Here is a 21,316-nt window from a genome sequence, read left to right as displayed (position 1 = left end):
CAGTTATTTGTTTTGACCTATGATGTGGTACTGGTATTTTTTCATTATGAGGGTAGGAGGGTGATGAGACACTGAACAGGTTCCCCATCCCTGGAAGTTCAAGGAAAGTTGGATGAGGCTTTGAGCAACCTGTTCTAGTAGAGGGGGTCCCTGCCCATGTCAGGGGGGTTGGAACTAGAACATCTTTAAGGTCTCTTCCAGTTTGAACCATTCTGTGATTCTATGATACATTCCCTGTAAACACTGGAAAAGAGGGCAAGACACCATAATTAATGCAAGTTGTATGAAATGCTTGTTTCCTTTATTGACTGTAATAGGCCAATCATTTATTTATTTATTTATTTATATAGCTGGTTTTGTGTGCACATGTTGATATTGATATTGAAAATATTGCGTGTCCTGTTGACATTTATGTGCTCTTTCTCAAGTGAATGTATTGAAAAACATTGCTTTCTGTTTGTGATCTAGGGTTCTCCAGGGCTTACAGGCTTAGTTGGACCCAAAGGTATACGAGTAAGTGTTTGTATTTTAAACAAACTTACATGTATTAAATGTCATGGTGATTGCCAACTTGGTTCAATCGTTTGTGAAAATAAAAGCAAAATAGTATGTTTGATTTCGAAGTATGGTTAAAATTTAGGACACAGTCTATGCACAAGTATCATTTATTTTTAGAACTTTTGCCATTTCTACTACACCTTACATCCAAGGTTGTTGCTGTATGTATTTAATGCTTGAGTGTGCAGTGAAAAAGTCACACTAGAATACCACAAAAATTTGTTTGTTTTTTTTTTTTCTGTGGGCAAAACCAATGTGTGTTACCTGTGTGTAACCACTATGCTTGGTTCACAGTCAGAAGAGTAAAGGACATAATGATCTTTTAATAGAATCATACTTGCACTCATTCTTATTATGACTGTAATCAAAGAAAAATTGCCTGATGAGCTTTTGTTTAATATTCATAATATTATTTCTCTGGGTTAATATCATTAGGGAGTCACAGGAATACCCGGATTTTCAGGTCCTCCAGGCCTTCCTGTAAGTAAAAATGATTTAATTTTCTCTCTTACTTCAGTCTTCAGTGCACAATTATCCTTAGCTCAATGTGCTCACTCTAGTCTCAACATCCACATTGTCTCTGTCAATTGGCCTAGAGATAAAAATCTTGGCATCAGCAATTCTTACTCACTGTAATGATTTAAGAACACATTGTAATCTGTCAAGTCTTGTGAAACATTGCTCCAACATAAACTCTTTCAGTGTTACTGTAAGGCAATATGAATGTGCAAAAACAAAGCTTGTGTCAATTTTGTGCTTCTTTTAGGGTGAACCAGGAGCTGTTGGTCCTCCTGGGCTCCCAGGTGTTCCAGGATGCAACGGCACAAAGGTACAAACCAAGCTGAGTGTTCTGGAAATTGCATTTGGCTGTGCTTGGGAATTGCCAAAAAGTGTTCTAAATTTCCCCCAATAGACAACAATTTTGACTTGTTTTAGTTTGTGACTTTTTCATCTAGAAAAACTTGTGTCATTGGACCAGAGGAAGGAAAACTGCTACCTTTTTGTGCAAAATACTTATATAATACATTCTAATGGCCTTTGCTAAAAGATAACATTTAATATTTTGACAGATATTGCTTTTGCCATTAAATCCAGAAGACCTAATCAGTTTTGTCCATTGTATCCTTTTGTTGCAATGGGTTGTGAAGGAGTTAATTAATTTCATTTTGCCAGTATCTAGCTTGCAGTTGGCAATTCATAAATCCTGAAAGTAATTAAGAGAAAAGGCTCAATGTTAAGTTACAGATTTATCAAGTTTTCTTTGCATTAGGAAAGAGGGAGTCAGAATAATGCCTACTACAGAAAATCATAGATTTCTACTGAAGCTATGAATTGATCTGAACAATCTAGGATAGAAGTCAAGCTGCATAAAATGGGCTGATTCTCTTCTAGCAAAATATGGTGGTCATGACCTCACGGTGTGTTTAGTGTGATAGCATAACAAAAATTTCTGTAATCACATTTGACAAAATCAGGCCAAATAATGAACCATAATACACATTAACAATCACTGTCACTACTTTCAGGGTGACCAAGGATTTCCAGGTCCTCCAGGTCGAAGAGGTTCTCCAGGCCTTCCAGTAAGTGTGAAATTCATGACTGTGTGCATTTCCACCACATAAAGCCAGTCCCTGAAGGATTGTATAGTCTCGTGTTAGCTCATACTGACAACAGTTGAAATATATAGGTATCCCTATCTTATTAGTATGAAAACTGTGTGAGAAAGAGACCAAAGTTAAAAGTAATGCTTTATTGTCTGCATGTTGAGCCTCAACTTCTTAGTTTAATGACTGCATGAAATTCGGCTGGAGTTGACTGTCATGGGATAGTCATGAAAATTTACCACTTACATGCCTAAAGGTGTCCAAAATATATTTAATAGATTGCAACTTCAGTAAATGCCTAAGTAACTTTGAGAAAATAATGGCTTAATTAAGTCAATAAGAACCAAGAATTAAATCCAGAATTTCTCACTCTGGGTACATTGCTTTAATCCTAGGATTTGGGTTTTTTCACTGTAGAAATGTGCTTGAAAGAGAAACTTTTAAACAAATGGAAAAGGAATGCTGTCTTTCAAGTTCCAGTGACTTCAAATCTAATAACTTCTAAACATGATTTTTATTTTACCAGCTCTGCTGATTTTGTTTATTCATTTATTAAGGTCAGGCTTCAAAGCTGTTCTGTCTTCACCTGTGGAGTTGTACCTCCAAGATCGACTATTTTTTAACAAGATGCCTTTTCTTCTTAAATTGAAGGCTGGGCCCAGTAAACATGAACCTGGCTATGCACCTCCTTCATGAAAATAAATCACCTGAAGAGGATCAAGCTTAGACAATATTCAGAATGTGTTGTTTCAGCACTCTTTTATTTTTCTGTTTCAATGTGATTGTTCTTCTTCCTAGGGAGTTGCTGGTATCAAAGGAGAGAAGGTCAGTTATTTGCATTGTATTACACAAAGTATTTATTGGTTATCAACAATTTGTATGTATGTTTGTTGCTCTAAACCTCTCCATTCACGGGAAACAGAAGGTTTACCTTCCAGAAGTAGCAACCACAAAGTTTGGTGTTTCCTTTGTCCTAGTAGTATTCACCTCAGGTGGCAAAATGGTCTATAATTTTTGAGATTACTGTTACTATAGTTACTGCATGTAATGAATTTAACACTTTCAAGCACACAAAGAACTAAGCTCCTCCCCCAAACAGTTTGTGAATTTATATGGAAAGTTGCAGATGCACTAGAGAGTATTTTAAAGGGATAAAAAGTTACAAAAATAAATTGAAGACAAGGACTGTGCATGAGTAACGTGGGTAGATCTGAAAAGACTGTTCCTAACAGAAAACTGGAAGGCCTGCAAAATGTATATTTGGTTTCATAAAATCTTTTTTAGAGGTAGAACTATCTGTAGTGGACAGTTTCCATCATTATGCAATTCTGATGTTGCTTTTTTCCCTACAAACTGAAGAAGATTTGTTGCACCACAGAGTTCTACAGCATAACTTTTTAATGTTTCTTTTTTATCTAATTGTCCAGGGGAGCCCTGCAGAGGGATATAGCCAAGAGTATGGTGCAAAAGGTGATCCTGGATTACCAGGAATGCCTGGTCTCCAGGTAACTCAAAATAAGGGGTGGTGAGATAGATATGTATGAAAATACACATTAATATGTATAAGTACATTATATATAACATGAGTATGTATTAAAATTATTTTGTATTTTGCCTAATTTAAGTGTATTATTTATTTAATATAGATAGAGTATTTTTTACTATTGTGTCACTGATTTATAATACAGAACCAGTCAGTTTGCAAGCTAGATTGCAGAAAAAAAGTACTTGAGGTATGGAGAAAAACTGGTCACAGATCTATGAGTTTACCCCTACACATATAGAATAGAATAGAATAGAATAGAATAGAATAGAATAGAATAGAATAGAATAGTTCAGTTGGAAGGGACATATAATGGCCATCTAATCCAACTGCTAAAATTCCCATTGAAGTTAAGACTGAACAGGTTAGACCAGCTCAGCTTCTAGACTACTAAGAAAGGACAGAATGGTCCATATTTCAAGAATGAACATTAACAGGAGAAGGCGGGACTGACATTTCTTCTGACTATTGGAATAAACAGAGAGCATTAAACTTAAAAGAAAATAAAAATGTTTAATTTTCCATTTCTTTGGGAAAAAAGCTTTAAAGTATAGATTTTATTGCATAGAATATTTGAAGGATTGAAGGCTTATTAGCGGTATTAATAGGACCATATGGATTGTGAATCCACACTTCTCAGAGGACTTACATCCTCACTTGGCTAGTTTAGTTTTAGAACAGACGGGTTTTTGTGTTTCAAAACATGACAAACAATAAAGCAGTGGGAAGGAATTATACTTCTGTCTTCTTCTGAGATAGTAAAAGGAAATTCAGAAGCAGAGCTGCTCCTCTGTTTCTTATTCAGTTCTTTGAATTTAGTGCTGTGTTTTGCTGATAATCTTGCCAGGAGATTTATTCCTGTTTCTTTTTTAATATACAGGGTGCCCAGGGTGCTCAAGGATATCCTGGGGAACGTGGACCACAGGGCCCTCCAGGACCTTTAGTATGAATTTATGTCTCACTTGTTACTTTGACCTTTGATTTTCCCTAAACCCTGTGCAATTAACAAATACAAGTACTTGACTGTCCCAGACTTATTTGAGGTCTAGACACGTGTATGTGAAAACTATGTTTTTCTGCACACATCTGATTTTTTTTCAGTTTATTCTGATTATTTTTATGCATGATAATTTCTATATTCTCAGAAGCATCCCTTGTCCATGTAGGCATAAATTTTAATTTTCGAATGACTACCCATTAATTCACTCTAAATACTAATATGCATAACATTGATAGATGTATGTGTTTACAGCAAGACTGTGTAAACAATCTGTTACCCACTGGCAACGACTTGCAGTTGTAAAGGTGGAAGAAAAGAGTAAAAATAGGATATAAGTTCTGTGAAAGTTGGGTACTTCAAAACACCTATATCAGAGAAAAAGATGATGAGTTTTTTTAGCTGAGGATTTTTTTTCTTTTTCTAGGGCATGCCAGGGAAGCCAGGACTTCCTGGACCTAAGGTAGTCTCAGATTGGTAATAAAAATGAAAACTTCTGTTATGTGTAACATAAATTAACCCATGTTTAAGTGTTTGTAAAATAAATAAATAACATTAGGGGATTTCTTTTCAGGGTCTTATGGGACTGAAAGTAATAGGAGCCAAAGGAAGAAAGGTAATTTCATAAGAAGCTTTAAACATTTTATAAGTTTTGTATCTGTTTTCTGCATTTTCTGATATGCTGTGGTGAAATGTTTGGGGAAGTAAGCACTGTGAAATGCAGATTTTCATTATATATGTGGGAGTCTTTTGTTGAAAAATGGAAACATGGCAATGCTAAGGTCAAAATGTTTTCACATAAGAGCCAATGATATAAATGTCTAGACAGAAGCTTAGACATTGAAGAGAAGCCGGTAATTAATATTTGCTAACACATAGCATTAAATTAATATATATAATTAGTGTAGTGCTCCTAAATACTCATCTAAGTACATAAACCTTGGTAAATATATAGCATTTGTAGCACTTGTAGTCTCACAACTTCTGGCCAATGCATTTTCAGTGTCAGCCCATGTAATGGGAGAAAAACTCCAGATTTTGAATAAAAACTGGATTAATTGTCTTTCCTGTTCTTACTTTGTATTCCATGTAACCTTAAGCCAGGAATTACTGCAAATGCCCACATTGTCCCTCAGCACCCAGCCTGCAGCTGCAGGAGCAGTGTAGTCAGTCTGAATACCCTTGCAAGAAATCAGGGCATCTCACAGTTCTGCTGATTGACCTGCACAGTTGCTGCTTTGATTGGTTTAAACCTTGTAAGCACTACCAAGAATGTGCTAGGAGTTTCTTGGGAAAAAAAAAATAGCCTATAGACCTCATTTTTCATTAGTAGTAGCTCAGGTATGAAACAGCTATGGAACATCTTGATTTCTTACTAAAGGGCAACACATTCTTGGCTATTTTGCTGCAAATTTGTGCAAAAGCATTCCACAGGCTTAAAATCACTGGAAACTGTGGATATTGTTTTGTTGAGCTCCACAAGAAAGATCACATTGAGGACTTTCCCAGCTCTGAAAGATCTTTAATGGAAAAGTGCACTTCACTACTAATTTTGTCAGTTAAGGACACATGGAAGCTTGTTTTGTCTGTTAGCACCATGATTCTGTGATCTCCCTGGAATACCCAGACTGCAGTTTGAAGGATGTCACCAAAGACAGTTCATGTAATTTACTGATTGACACAATTTAGAGAGAAATATTGTAGTCAAGGAGATATTTTTCCTTGATTTAGAGTGAAAACAGCTATGTAACAAACAAACAGGATTAAGATTCTAAATTGTTTCTAGAAACTTTAACAGAAATCAGCATATTCATTTTTATATTAATCAGCTAGGGAAAGGTTAAATCTTCCATATATCTTTTTTTACTGTAATATAAATAGCAAGCAAAGGCAAAGGGAAGTGTTAAATGGATTAATGGCTGAGTGTAATGACAGAAGAATTTTCACAATATCAGAAGTTATAGCAGTAGTAATTTGAAGTAACAAAAACACACTGCTTATAATTTGCTCTATTATTGTTTTTTCTTTGAAGGGTGACACTGGGCTAACTGGACCCCCTGGGCCCCCAGGAACTGTTATTGTGACATTGACTGGACCAGACAACATGACGGTAGTTAAATTGTTAAACATCACATTCAGATCAGCCATCTGACTATGTTTTACTTTGGGAGGATGTTTTCTTCTTCACTGCTCTGATAACATTTCCTTTTACCCATCCTAACATTTCTCAGACTTGCTTAATTGGATTCTAAGCTCTCTTAGAGTGTATGTGTGGAGCCAGCTGTGTGTGCAGTGTGAGCTGTGTGTGCTCACCTGCACATCTGCACATGCCAATGATTCTTGCTTACCAGCACCCCACCTGCTGGGGATCTCTGAGTACATGAAGATGAATCACTTCTGCCTCAGCAAATCCACATAGATGTTCTGATGGCTATCAAAGCCACAGCTCAGTTGACCTCTGGGCCTTGGCACTGAGAATGTCAGGCTCTGAGCTACCAGAGTTTCACAAAAGCTTACAGTATGTTCATGTACATTTTGTAGTTCATTTTCTTACTAATTTTACTGAAAATGAGTAATCATGGAAAGTTTTGGAATATGGAATAATAGAATAAATATGGAAGGAAATTGGCAGATTCAGCTGTAAGTATTGCTTTGTGAATTAAATTTTTTTCATTATATCCTTATATAGAAATTAAACAGCAGTAGTTGATAGATACACTTTAGAAACCTCTCAAAACTCCTTACATAAATAGTTTGGAGCATGAGTCTAACTGGGTAATAATTAGACAGTCCATAAAATTTGGCTTTACAGTGACTCTAGGACCCAGTGGTGCTACACTCCAGTATAATCTAATCTTGCACCCACAGAGACCAGGATGCTGTAGGTAGCCACTGCAATTATTTTGAGAGTAACTAGCTCCAGTGAAGGAATTAAGGTTTATTTGGGTTTTTTGCTGGTTTCTTGTTGCCATTTGAGGGGATATTTACTGCAGTCCCTTTGCATACAATCACGGGTTGCTTTGACCTAGCTCTATTCTGAAATGTGCAGAAACAGTTTCTTTTTCAAACATCACTGACTTAGGCAGGAGCACTGATGTGAAGTTTCTGTTTCTTAGTCAGTTGAGTAGAACCATCTCTGCTCAAAAAATCTTGCTGGTGACATAAGGATTTCCCATTTGTAGAACCAGACTGTAATGGTAACCATAGAAAAATTCCAGACACTACAGTAAGCTCTTCTTTTCTGTGTTATAGGACTTGAAAGGAGAAAAAGGAGAAAAAGGATCAAGAGGACCCCCAGGGCCAATGGGGTTTACAGTAAGTGACCAGAAGTAAAACCCTTAAATCCAGATGCTCAGGCAGCATCACCTAATAAATGCTCTGCTTTAAAGACCAGTATTTACACTAATTATTTCAACCTTTACTGACAAGAATAGAACTAATGAATAGAATAAAAAACCTATTAATAGCATTCCAACTGTATTTTTTAAGATAAAATATTATAAATATATATTTAACTTATAAAATGTGAGTTTCAAACCATGAGTATCCTCAGTGTGGTTTTGTTCCAGGGGCCAGTTGGTGATTCTCAAAGTGAAAAGGGGGACCGAGGAGAACCAGGAGCAGAGGTGTGTGCAAACAGTTGAAGACATATGTGTTAGTCCTTTTTGAAAAACAGTTTTGAAATAGTTTTGCTGTCCAGTTTTTGTCTCACTGCTACTCAGAGCAAATTTGATTAGATTTAAAGGCTCTTTCCTGCAGTGAACTAGACAAGAGTTGGAAGTCAAGTGACTGTACTTACATGAGTACTTGGAGTGAAGGTGAGTTGATTGTGAGTACACTTCTATTTTTTTTCCTAAAGGTTCTCCTGTTGAAACTTAATTAAAAAGTGCTCAGCTAGACATGTACTGGCTTTATAGTGCAAGGGTATAAGTAGAAGAGAAAACACCAGGCTTACTTAAGGCACAGACTCAAATTGGTATGTTCAACCAGCAGCTGTGTGGAGACATGAAGAAAGTTGCCTAAGAGTTACTCCATCAACAGCATAATATATGAGAAAATATTTATTTAAAAAAACATGCATATTAAAATACAGTTTACCTGATTATATTTTTTGGGGGAAGATAATTAATGGAAAGCTATTACTTTCATTCAAATGCCTTTCAGACTTTCAGATAAAAACTAATCAGTGACAGATGCAAGGTCTTAGTAACTAAAACTACTAATCATAACAAATAATGATGAATAATCAGTGGAGAACTCTAAAATAGTTCAAAATATCAGAACGTTTTGTGACAATTTCTGAATACAGATTTTGAATACATTATGAAAGCAATACTAAGAAAAATATTTTTCAAAAAATAATTTTAAAAGTATTATTTTTCAAGAATTAAATATTTCATTCAGTCCAAATGTGTATATTTTTGAAACTTTTCTCATACTTCTTGGGGCTGTAATACATTTTCTTCCACAAGGAAAGATAGCAAGATAAGATCCTGGTACTACCTGAGGTTTGTTCTTTCTTCAGTTGTATGGTGCTGTAACGATGATGTCAGAGAGCAACTTGATGGTTATTTTTATTATTCCTATGCAGAATGAAAACTTCAATTTGTGTTACTAGTGTAAAGTTCTAGAAGTTTTTGCTTTCCAGTGTGTGTCATTAGCCCTCCATCTTCTGTGTTTCTTCCACATTGTCTTCTGTTCTCAAAAGCCTTGTCCTTGCAGTATTTTCTTAGAACTCTTCTTAATCAACTCTTCCTTGTGGAGGAACTGGAAAGCACCCTTACTTTTTTTGTGTATTGATCTTGGAGAATGCTAAGGACATATTGTTAAGACATTGATTGACTAACTGTTCTAAAAAGAAAACCAAACATTTCTTTGCAATTGAAATTACATCAGTGAGTGCAAAATATCAAATTGCAGTGGATTTTGCATTCTAGGGAAAAAATACTATTTTGTTCAAGTGAGTTTTGAGCTTGTGGGGCCATCATTCTCCTTCTTATATTTTAAGTTCTGACACCTTTTCCTGTTTTTTCTGCTGCTTACATTCAAATTCATGATCTGGTCTTTTCAAAATTATTTTAAATTTCATTAATTTATTCTGTAGGAAAAAAAATCTAAACCATCCTTTTTTCCCTGTTCTGAGTTTTTAATCTCCCCTCACCCTCCTTTTGTCTTTTCACTGCCTTCCTTCTGTGGATTTTAATGAACCAGCTTTTCCTCATTTCTGCCTTCAAGGTGGAAAGTAAGGTATCCATATGATCATGATTTCACTTCATTTCGTTCTCTTTCTCTCCCCATTTCTCCCCTTTGCCTCCCTTCCCTTTGTCTCCTTATTTTACTGTTATGAATTGCTCAAACAATTGTTTGTTGTCACACAAGATACAGGACCCCAGCAGATGCTGCCAAATGGGCCATGGAAAGCAGTAGATACCTCTGGCATTCTGTCTCCTGTTTTTACTTTTCCATCTACTGCCCTGCTTCAGATACCTTTGAAGTGCACTACCTATTCATTTTCATGAAGTAATTTCTCCTCAAGTTGTCCCATACAGGAAATGGGGTTTCAGAGAGTTTTCCTTCAGTGACCTTCCAAGCTCACCATGGGAAGGGCTGCTTGCTGCTGTATTGTTTTATCATTTGTCTTGTTTCTGCAAGAGCCTGATTTTTCACCAAGCTTTCTGCACTTGCATGGCACTTTATACTGTTGGAATCTGGCTCAAATAATCCTTCACAGGAGGAGGAATGTCAATGGAATATCTTATACTTGTTCTGTAGAGTTTTATGAACTTTAGTTATGATTAATGAATACTTTAAAATAACCTTAATGGCTTTCTGCAGCTTACAGTTAAGTGCACAGCATTGAGTTGCTATGCCCTTTGACTGCAATATCTTCCCTTTAATTTTTTAATTTTATTTTACATTTTTCCTTTGTAGGGGAAGCCTGGAAAAGAAGGTGCCCCAGGTCCACCTGGCTTACCGGTAATGAAGGAAGTCTTCTAAATATTTCCTAAGTGATAGTGATCTGTTTATAACAATTCTATCTTCCTGTCACAGCTTTTCTCTCATTGTGGAATGTGTTTCAAAATGTTGATTTGCATACACTGAAACATTTCCTTCATGCAGCTGGCCTTGGAACATGCCATGTCCTCACAGATTTATGTGCAGGAGACAGAGGCTCAGTTCATAGATGCCGTTGGTTCTATGTCAAATAAAAGGACCTTGTTGCTTGCTACTGACTGTCTCATGAGTTTGAGACACACTCCAAGTAAAGCAAAATTAATTCTACTGAGTTTTTTTCTGGTTAGTCACACTGAAATTTTTGCCAAAGAGTTGTACCTTCCCTTTAACATAAATTGAGAAGAGAAATGAATAGTTTTTATTCACTGGGATCAAAGAGATTGTTTTATGAAGAAAAGTTATTGTCAGGGTCATGGCTGGAACAAGATGACTGGTAGCTATTAAACTGTCATTTTGCCAACATTACATTTGTTTGCTAAATTAAAAGTTGAAGCTGTTCAAATGTGTTTGAAATACTGTATTCAATTGGTTATATCTCAGTTCTTTTTACTTCATCTCTACTTTCACATCACTAGAGTCTCAGTGAGCTTATAAATATCTTACCAAAATTCTTACTGTCAGAATAGCCCATTGCACATGTATCTTACTATAACATCTTTGTCCTGCTAAAACGTCCTTCACAGGAAGCCTAAACACATTCCAGTCTGACAAAGAACACTGAATGACAGGCCACAAAGCTCTACTGCCTCAGCTAACAGAAAGAAAATTTTCTGTCATGACAAAGACATGATATTGCTCTGTTCCCATTTCAGCTTTACTCACTAGCAGTGCATTCAACTGCACAGGCCTCCAAGTCCCTCTCCCTTGCCTGTATCCACTTGCAGAAAGCCTTAGTCTGCCCTGTTTTCCTTCCTGGTACTGCTGACACCTCTTGAGATCAGCACCATCCTGCAGACTGAGCAAGTTCTGGAGGAGGGTGTTGAATGGGAGAGTCTTGCATTGTGTCCCATTTCTCCCCTTCAGAAATAGTTTGCAGAGGGAAAACAGGTCAGAGACTCTGTGCCATGCAGAGCAGCTTCCCCTTGGGAATGCTGGAATGTGCTGTAATAAATGCAGCACATTCCCGTCCCGTTTGGACAGGACACCTGCAGCTTTTCCCACAGACGTGGAGCTGTACCTCAAACTGGGTCTTTCACTGCAGTTTCTTCTCCTGAGCAAGTTGCATTCACTTTACCATCACCATGAAAGATTAAAGCTTTACATTTTAAATCTTACTGTTGTCAGTGCAAAAAAATTAATCCTTATAAAATTGTGTACTGTCACCTGCAGGGACAAAAGGGTGAACAGGGTGAGCCAGGACTGCCTGGAAGGCAAGGAGCTAAGGTATTGTCCAATGGTTTTGTTATTGCTTTTGAGGATGAGGATAAGCTGTGTTTGGGGATTATTACATAATTTTATTTATCACTGTGTATATAATATGCTTCACTTGGCCTAAGAGATGACAAGTAAAGGTATCATGGAATAGGGAATGGATCAACTGAAACAAACCATGTGTTTGAGCTGGTGTCCATCTATTTGTGTAGGGAACAGAGATGGGGTGGTGAAGGACTGGTCAGGAACGGTTGTTTTCTTTAATGTTTTGAGCAATGTACTGAAGTAACAGTGGGTAAATGTCATTCCATATATTGTTTTCAATAAACAAACCCATCTCTGTTCTCTGATGAAGGGGATGAAAGGAAACCCTGGACCACCTGGAGCTTGTGGTCGAGTAAGTGTAAATTACCTTCATGTATCATTTTTCTAAACCATTAGAATAATAATAATCCAAATTGTTTGCATGAGGCAACAATGGATGTCCTGTGATGCTCTAATCAGGCATTGCTTTTGCAAAGTACAAATATTGCTGGGATTCTCACACGGATCAGATCTTCCTTCACCTGGAATTGTATACAGTATCTGTGCCTGGTTAGACCTCACCTAGATTCAGCAATTTTGGCAGGAGATTGGACTGCCAAAGAAGAGTTACAAAAATTCACAGGAGTTAATGTTTAAACCAATTTCTAATCACTTCCAGAACAGGGGGCCTTAATTTTAAAATCCTAAGAACACCTTTTAAAAAAAGCAAGAGTTGGTATAAGTACAATTTCCCTGTCTAGTCATGCTGTCTCCCTAGTGGCTTTCCTATAGGCCCCATGTGCACCTAATAGAAACCTTCTGCCTGAATTGTTTAGAAGAAATAGCTTTGTAAAAAGCTGAAGTGCTTGCAATATTGACAGAGTTCTAAAAAAACACTGCTGCTAATAACAGCTATGATTTTGTTTTTGGTTGCTTGTAGTTAGTAAGCTCTTGTGGTGTCAGAACATCAAAATTATAAGTGAGATTCAGTGGGAGGTACTGTGCTTCTCTCTTCATTCTTGTGACTCTCTTACCACCTTTCTCTTGAGACGGAGTATTACGATTATGTGCCTGGTGAAAAAGGGGATGAAGGACCACCTGGACCTCCGGGACCAAAAGGTCAACGTGGCATGCCTGGTGAGTGGGACATCAAAACTACAATCCTGTGGCAAGAACAGTCCACTCAAAGGGCTTATTGCAGACTACATTTTGAGCAACCTTCTTCTGCCTTTGCAAGAATATTTCCTAAACTCACATCTAATTGCTGACTTGAAATGTATCCTGAGACTTTGATTTATAGCATTATTTACCCTTACAAATAATTGCCAGTATGCAACAGTTGCATAAGTGGTAGATGCCTACTCAGGCAAAACCAAGTTCTTATTTTAACTTTTAAGCTTAAAATGCAAAAGACCAAAGTTTGTATTCAATGCTATTGAATAGTGACTTTGTAGAGTACAGAGTGGTTTAACTCAAGTTTTTAATATCTTGCTTTTGCAGGGCCACAGGGTCCTCCTGGAGTTGCTGGTAGACCAGGTATATTCAATAGTAAAATACATTGTTCTTCCTGTCTGTTGCACTGAATCAGCTTTGTCAAATATTAATTTCTTTAATATTTAAGACTTAAAAAGTATCTCTAAGTGCTAAAATATTGTAAAATATTGTCACCCAAGAGCTCTGATGGGTCACGTAATTAGGTTAAAAATAATTTTAAAATGTCTGTAGATTCCCATTTTGATTAATATATTTCAAGATAAAAAAGATTTGTGGGATGAACTTGGTGTGTTTCTCTGTCACTCATCCTATTGAGTACTTACTTAGCTTTGAAATGCCATTTCTTCTTTAACCCCGTTTTTGTATTTTTTCCCCTTTGGTTAGGTGTGTCAAGACCTGGTCTCAGAGGTCCCCCAGGATTTCCTGGGACAAAAGGAACAAAAGGAGAGAAAGGACAAGCTGGCTTGTGTATTGTAGGCCCTCCAGGACTGCCTGGTATTACTGGCAGGCCTGGTTCTGTTGGATTACCAGGTCCTCCAGGAGAACCAGGTACTTCTAGTTGCAGGTGTTTTGGATTTTTCCAGGTAGCTCTCTCTTTTAAATGAATTGTTGAATATCTCAAGTTGGAAGGGATCCAAAAAGATCAGAACACTGTTTTGAGCTCATCCCTGCAACTTTTTTCTCCCTTAGGAAGTAGAGAATTGTCTGAATAATCTGTGATGTAATGATGCCATACTCATTTCATTAACAGGTAGAGTAACATTTGGAACTGGCCTACCAGGACTTCCTGGAGAGCCAGGGTGTACAGGACCCCCAGGACCTCCAGGAGATACTGGCATGAGAGGTCAGTTTCAGATAACTGTCACTCAGAAATAGATGGTACAATCCTGTAATCTTCATGGATCCTCATTAGATTTTGTTTAAATTTAATTTACCTCTTAAATCATTTGCTGAGCTCAGAGTTTTAAGAACATTCATTAGGGATAGTGAGATATCTTCCTCCCCTTTCCTCAACTAAAAGAGCAATGATGTGCAAGTGCTGCATACCAGTTGTACAGAACTGTGGCAGGGTGTAGATCTTTACTGGAACAAACAGTTACTACAGTTTGGCAGGGCTTTGTACTCTCCTGTTGTTATCTTCTTGCTCACAGTTCATCTCTGAAAAAATCTGCAAGTTCCACCCACAGGAGCTGCTGAATCTCTTTGCCCTTTGTTTGCTCATTAGAATGACCCTGAATGTTACAGAGCTCTGTTAGTTGGAAGCATATGTCCCTGACTTCTTTTGAGAGAATTTGGCTTATTAGTAGAGTCACTTTATCCAAATTATTTGCTAAAATTTGACTTGAAAAAGTCAAGAGTTTCAAATCAAATGTTCCTGACCTTTCAATTGATTGTACTCAGTTCAGACTGACTTTCTGACCACAGGTAATTTAGTACTGTGTTGGAAGTGATCTTCCAATGAAATTAAGGCCATGATTCTGCCACTCCTGGCCAAAAAGTGTTAGCTATAACAAACTAAGTTGCGCATTAGTTAAGCTTGAAAAGTACTTGCTATGGAGCAACTAATGATTTCTTTTCATGGTAGGTGATGATGCTGGTGTGTGTACTGACTGTAGCTACGTTCCGGGAATGCCTGGCCTTCCTGGTTCTCCTGGGCCTCGTGGTCAGGACGGCATGCCTGGTAAATTATCTTGTTCCTAACAGGATAGTAGGAGTGCAAATGATTGTGCTTTTAGCATGAGAATCAGGTGTGGGCATGTCTGCAGCCTGCAGTCCTTGAACTAGCCCTGAGGTGGTGGTGAGTGTGAGAGCCTGCTGCAGCTCCCTCTGCTGATACGAGCACAAGCCCTAGAAGATGAGAGTTCACAGTGTTGATAGGCTTTAGGTGGAGCCTGAAGCCAGCTCAGTCTATGATGAGTAGTCAATATAACAACAGAAACATTGAATGCTGGGTGCAGTTATTGGAGCTTGTCAAAGTCCATGTCCTTGTTTTCATTTTTCTTTACAAAATATAACTGTATTACTGTTACAAAATATTAGTTTCTTTTGCAGGTGGAGAAGGAACAACAGGTCCAAAAGGTTCTCCAGGTTCTCCAGGAACACCAGGGTTTTCAGGGGCTCAAGTAAGACTGGTTTTTCAGATTAACATTCAGATTCCACAAGAATTGTTTCAGAGAAATCTCATGTCTAGTGTTACATGCAGTGTCATACTGGGTGATCTCAACAGGTTTTTTCCTGTAGTAATGAATGTATCAGCATGGGAGGCAAGGCAGAGAATGTGATGTATGACTCACACAGCTTTACATAAGCCTGGTTGCTCCATGCAGCAAGTTAGCCCAGGCAGTGAGACAGGTAAATAAATACCTCTGTGATTAACCCGTGCTGCATTTTGTGGTGCTGAGACTGCTTGTTCTGTTTGGTATGGGTGGTCTGTAGTTCCTTTATATAATTCAATAATCATGGCAGTGGCTGTAAAGCGTATGTAGATTTTTTCTTTTGTGCTGTGACCTTTATCAGACTTCCTACTTCACTTGTTTCCAGCATACTCAGGAGTTGCTAAAGCACCCACTGTGCAGAGAAACCTTTGTCTCATCACACCCTCTTTCAGGGGTGCAAAGGACACTCCCTCCTGGGAAATGTTGTGAAGGGGGAAGTCTGCCACCTGCTGCCACACACATGTAATTTGGTTGTGCTAACTTGTCCCTGTAGTAGTAATCATTTATGGGGAAGTACAGCCAGTGCTGTCTAATAAAAAACCATGCACAAGTATTTGTTGTGGTGGTTGCTGTACAGATGAAGAATGAGTCTGCTAACAGGGTTTGCCAGGAGACCCCTGAGAGTTCATGAGCCCAAGATCACTAGGGCCCAGTGTGCTTTCAGCTGGGATAGTGTACCTCTATGTAACCTGTGGAGGAGAGAAGGGAGAGGTAAGCTAACTCTGAACAGAAGCAGCTATGGCACTTGGAGTAGCCCTGGGGAAATATTGCCATGTGGAGGAGAAATCTCTGACTAGGTCTTCAAGTCCTTCTTTTTGTGCCATGATCTTACCCATTAAATTATGCTACATTATTACTGTTTGTAGTAGCACAAATGAAATGATAGTCTTGTCAAAAGAAGTAAAGACAGGAGAAGAAGAACAGACAAAAAACCCAAAACCCTGTTCATTGAATGGTGCTATTACAGGGAATAAAAATGAGAATACGGAGAACCCTTCTGAGGTATTTAATTTTAAGAAAAAGAAACTTGAAAATGGATTACGTACATCCAGCACTGAAATTCTTTTGATAACTCTATTCTAGGGACCTCCAGGTTTTAGAGGAGATCAAGGACGTAAAGGATCAAAAGGTGAGCCAGGATATGTATATCCAGAAGGGCCAAAAGGTGAGCCAGGAGACCCAGGAGCCAGGGGAGACAGAGGAAGAAGAGGTTCAAGTGGATTTCTGGGAAGACCTGGCTCTAAAGGATCCAAGGGTTCTAAAGGTGAACAGGTGGGTATGCATTTTTGCAATTAATATGGAAGTCATGGAAACCTAAGTCAGTATTTTGTCTTGAACAACAGTCTGTTTAATCTATGCAGATATTTCAGCTGAATATCCCCTACTTGACTGAGGGTACTGTGCTCAATTGTAACAAGCATATGAATGAAGCAGAGGAAATATTCTGATGTGATACCAGAGAGAGATGAGGCCAGTGTAGGTACACGTTGCTGAAAAACATCAGCAGTCTAGTGAGGTGTTAGTTTGGATATTGATAATGGAGCATTTTGTTGGATTTCTATGATGGATAAAATCTTTTTTTAAGTATTTTCTTGGCTACTTACAATGCTTAATAATTCAAATACTTCCTGTTCAGTCTTTATGTGTTAATCTTCAGTGAGAACTAACCATAAAACTAGAATTGTTACAGCAGAGCTTAGCAGGAGCAAAAACTAACAATTATTGTTGTGTTATGTTGGCTGAGAAGCTGTTAACTTTATTCAGATATAACTGTCTCTAAAACCAACTCCACAGTATACAAGGAGAGTCAGAGCTGAGGTGGGCTTGGGTTTTTTGCCAAATGTGTTTTAAAACAGAAAAAAAAGTGTACAGTGCCACAACACAGTGATTGGAAAAAATCAGGAAATTGTATTTATTTCATTTGTAGTATTTCCCTCTTAATAGCCCTCTCTTTGTAACCATTGATATTCAAATTTGTATTTGTTTAATCACAGGTTAATCAGAGGAAAAATATTACCTAAATTATCAGAGTTACTCTGCTACTAAAATAATACTAGATTATAGTCAGAGAAATGGGCATTTTGTTAAGAAAGCTGGTGTGGAAAGCAAGTAATGTTTGGTATACACGTGTAATCATTAGGGATTGGCTGGATCAAAAGGAGATAGAGGACTACCTGGATTGCCTGGTAGACTTGGGCTTCCTGGAGAAATGGGGCTTCCTGGACTGCCAGGTTATGGACCACAAGGAGTAAGAGGTTTTAAAGGCTCTAAAGGAATACCTGGACCACCTGGATTACCTGGAGAAGCTGGTTTGTAACTTCCCTATTTTACTGTGTTTTACCTATGTTAAGGAGTACTTGGTTAAAATTGCAGAGATAGATTGAAATCAAAAACTTAATTCATGAAACATGGGAAACCTCTTCTTGCCATGGGACTTCCAGCCACATTGTCCCAACTTTGGTACATCTGAAGATAGTAGCAAAAGTCTGAGGGTGATAAGATAATTGAGGTTGGAAGGGACTCTGTGCAGTCTGAACTTCATCTCAGCACAGGGACAGCTATGATATCAGACCAAGTTACTCAAGGCATTATCCAGCTGATCCTTGAAAACCACCAAGGACAAAGACAGCACATTATCTCTGGGCAATGTGTTCCAGTGCTTGACACTCTGGAAACAAAAACTTTTCAAATATGCAGCCAGTTGTCACCATTAGTGTAATATAAGTCAGCAGGGGTAAATGGAAAGGGCGTAATAATTTTTTGAGTGCTGGAAACATACCAGTGGAAGAACTCAGCTGAGTGGCAGATATAGTAAAGCTTGCTTAAAGATCATGCCCACTGAGCCTTTTATGACTTGAAGATTTAAGCACTTCTCAGTTGCATCATTTTCCTGGTGACTTTGCTTCTGGGTCTCCACTGGACTGCAGGAGGGCTGAGAGGAAGACTGCAGGTGTCAATAAAATGATTTTACTTACTTAAGCCAAGATGTGAAAGCTTTTTAAAATCTTTTGGAGTTTCAGAAATATGGAAACTGTAGAAGACTACATTTTTAGGCAAGTTGATTGATCACTAATAGTTTTAAATGCTTGAGACTACATATTGCCAAACTATATGCCTTTGTAATATTTTATAATGTATTTGCGGAAGGTCTGAAAGGAGAGACCAGTAGGGCAACTCCATTACCTCCACTACCTGCATTGCCAGGACCTCAAGGACCACATGGTTTACCTGGACCCCCAGGAGTGCCTGGTAGGTACAGCACTAAATAAGTAAAACAGTTAGAATTAGAGATTGGTTAACTGTAAGGCATCTTTGCTTGGGTTTTGTAGAACAATAGTCCTTAAAACTGTCCTGATCATCACAGGAAGCTTTTTGACAGTTTTATGGTAGCTTCTGTTCTTACAGTTGCTTCTGTTTCAAGCCTCACCCCTATAAAGTGTGTTTGGAACCTCTCAAGAAGTGGAAGATTCATGTCTGCATGTCGCTATTTCTGGAGTCTGGAATTTGGCCAGATTGCATAAAAACTGAGCTCACAGACTCATAAATGTTTCAATACTGTGAATACAATTATCATTTTTACTGTGAAAAGCTGCAGTGGAGAAATAGTGTCTAAATTCTGATATAATCTACAGTTGTGTACTTCTTAATAATGATAAACTATAACACACATAATATTACAAGTTGATGTTCTGTGGTAAGATAATTCAGTTTATTTACTTTCTTTGTGCAGGTAGAGTTGGAGCAAGAGGTCAGCCAGGTGATCCAGGACATCCAGGACCAACAGGTGACACAGGCTTTCCAGGGCTTGGGTTTCCTGGAAACCCAGGTCCAAAAGGTAAAATACTCTTTTTGATCTTATTAAAGAAGCAAACCCCAATTTTTTGTTTTAAATACACCATAAAATTATTAGCAAGTTAAAAAAAATAAATCAATGAGCAGACAGGTAAGTGTTTTTAGCAGTCTTGTAATTTACTGCCTTAAGTCTTAGAAATTGCAAGTTTGAAATATTTTGAGGTATTTCAGAGTATCAAGTATCAAAGCTGACAGTAGAGAAATATTTTAAGACGCTGATGCTTTCTGAAATACTGCCCAAACAGGTGCAGCTGTCTCACCTGAGTGCTGCACTTAATTCAGATGGATTCTCTTCACCTGGATATGTGTTACAGAGACAGAGCTTTATGAGTGTCAGTACTTTCTTTTTAATTAATTTTGGATATGTTCAATGCAATTCTTGCCCTATTGTGCAGATAATAGAAAGCATTTTCAATACTGTAAATCTGGCCATTCCTCATGCAAAGTTACAACTCCCTTTGAACACTATAAATGCTAGGAAATTCTCATAATCCTGTAAGGAGTTAACAGAAAAGTCTCAGATACTAAAATTTGTACCAAGCTGCTTATTAAAGAGAACAGTAGGGAACTGACATCAGAATGGGTTCACTTAAAAAAAGAATGGTGCCTTGCTTCAAATTAGTTCATAAGAAATAGCGTTGCAGTCAATTTTGAGTGAATATGTGAGGAACAACTTGCTGTGTGTCACATCAACTCTGAAATCAAGATTGGAGTCAGAATCACTGGGTTGGAAGAAACCTTTAAGATCATTGAATCCAACCCATTCCCTAACACTGCCTCAACTAAACCATATGGCACCACTGAGTGCCACATCCAGTCTTTCTTTAAACATATCTAGGGATGGTGACTCCACCACCTTCCCAGACAGACCATTCCAGTACTTTATCAATCTTTCACTAATTTTTTTTTCTTAACGTCCAACCTCTATTTCCCTTGGTGCAGCTTGAGCCTGTGTCCTCTTGTTCTGTCAGTGGCTGCCTGGAGAAAGAGACCAACCCCCACCCAACCACAGCCACCTTTCAGGGAGTTGTAGAGAGTGAGAAGGTCACCTCTGAGTCTCCTTTTCTCCAGGATAAACAGCCCCAGCTCCCTCAGTCGTTCCTCACAGGGTTTGTGTTCCCAGCCCCTCACCAGCCTCGGTGCCTCCTCTGGACACGCTCAAGTGTCTCAATGTCCTTCCTGAACTGAGGGGCCAGAGCTGGACACAGCACCCAAGGGTGTGGCCTCACCCAATGCTCCCTTCAGCTCATGTATGCTCCATTTATGTCAGAGGCTCATGACACATGCAAATACCCTTTTGTAAAATAAAGCATCTGCACTGCCATTTAATTCCTTTTGCAGGAGATAAAGGACTTGCAGGAGGCAGAGGGCCACCAGGTTGTGAAGGAAAGATTGGAGATCCAGGCCGAGCTGGAAATCTAGGACAACCAGGACAAAAGGTTTGGTTAGAAATACAGCACAGGCTTTTCCAGAGGTCCCATTCATTAAATTTTATACTGAGCAAATAAATAAAAAATTGCAAGGAATATAGGAATTCCTTTATTTTTTGACAAGTCATGCACAAACTATGAAATTAAATTCTTTTTATAAAAAGGAGTTCAAGCCAAAATTTTAGATCCAAATACAAGATTGCAGAATTCCA

General features: G+C 38.1%; 1 protein-coding gene across 1 annotated transcript in view; it reads left to right on the top strand.

Moving 5' to 3' along the window:
* COL4A3 (collagen type IV alpha 3 chain) overlaps positions 1-21,316 on the top strand; it is a gene marked incomplete at its 5' end in the record, with an annotated part of 57,867 nt that overhangs the window by 15,490 nt on the left and 21,061 nt on the right. The window contains 26 exons of the mRNA XM_083869051.1: positions 469-513; positions 994-1,038; positions 1,325-1,387; positions 2,085-2,138; positions 2,961-2,987; positions 3,590-3,667; positions 4,586-4,648; positions 5,130-5,165; positions 5,277-5,318; positions 6,735-6,812; positions 7,955-8,017; positions 8,272-8,328; positions 10,634-10,678; positions 12,047-12,100; positions 12,444-12,485; positions 13,162-13,249; positions 13,613-13,648; positions 13,991-14,155; positions 14,358-14,450; positions 15,192-15,287; positions 15,659-15,729; positions 16,906-17,094; positions 17,963-18,131; positions 18,970-19,075; positions 19,557-19,657; positions 21,016-21,113. Of these exons, the coding sequence (XP_083725177.1) occupies positions 469-513; positions 994-1,038; positions 1,325-1,387; positions 2,085-2,138; positions 2,961-2,987; positions 3,590-3,667; positions 4,586-4,648; positions 5,130-5,165; positions 5,277-5,318; positions 6,735-6,812; positions 7,955-8,017; positions 8,272-8,328; positions 10,634-10,678; positions 12,047-12,100; positions 12,444-12,485; positions 13,162-13,249; positions 13,613-13,648; positions 13,991-14,155; positions 14,358-14,450; positions 15,192-15,287; positions 15,659-15,729; positions 16,906-17,094; positions 17,963-18,131; positions 18,970-19,075; positions 19,557-19,657; positions 21,016-21,113 (2,004 nt within the window). The remainder of the gene's footprint in view (positions 1-468; positions 514-993; positions 1,039-1,324; positions 1,388-2,084; positions 2,139-2,960; positions 2,988-3,589; positions 3,668-4,585; positions 4,649-5,129; positions 5,166-5,276; positions 5,319-6,734; positions 6,813-7,954; positions 8,018-8,271; positions 8,329-10,633; positions 10,679-12,046; positions 12,101-12,443; positions 12,486-13,161; positions 13,250-13,612; positions 13,649-13,990; positions 14,156-14,357; positions 14,451-15,191; positions 15,288-15,658; positions 15,730-16,905; positions 17,095-17,962; positions 18,132-18,969; positions 19,076-19,556; positions 19,658-21,015; positions 21,114-21,316) is intronic.

Source organism: Zosterops lateralis, assembly GCF_965231275.1.
Source record: "Zosterops lateralis genome assembly, chromosome: 10".
Classification (NCBI taxonomy): Eukaryota; Metazoa; Chordata; class Aves; order Passeriformes; family Zosteropidae; genus Zosterops; species Zosterops lateralis.
This window is presented reverse-complemented; position numbering and strand designations above follow the sequence as displayed.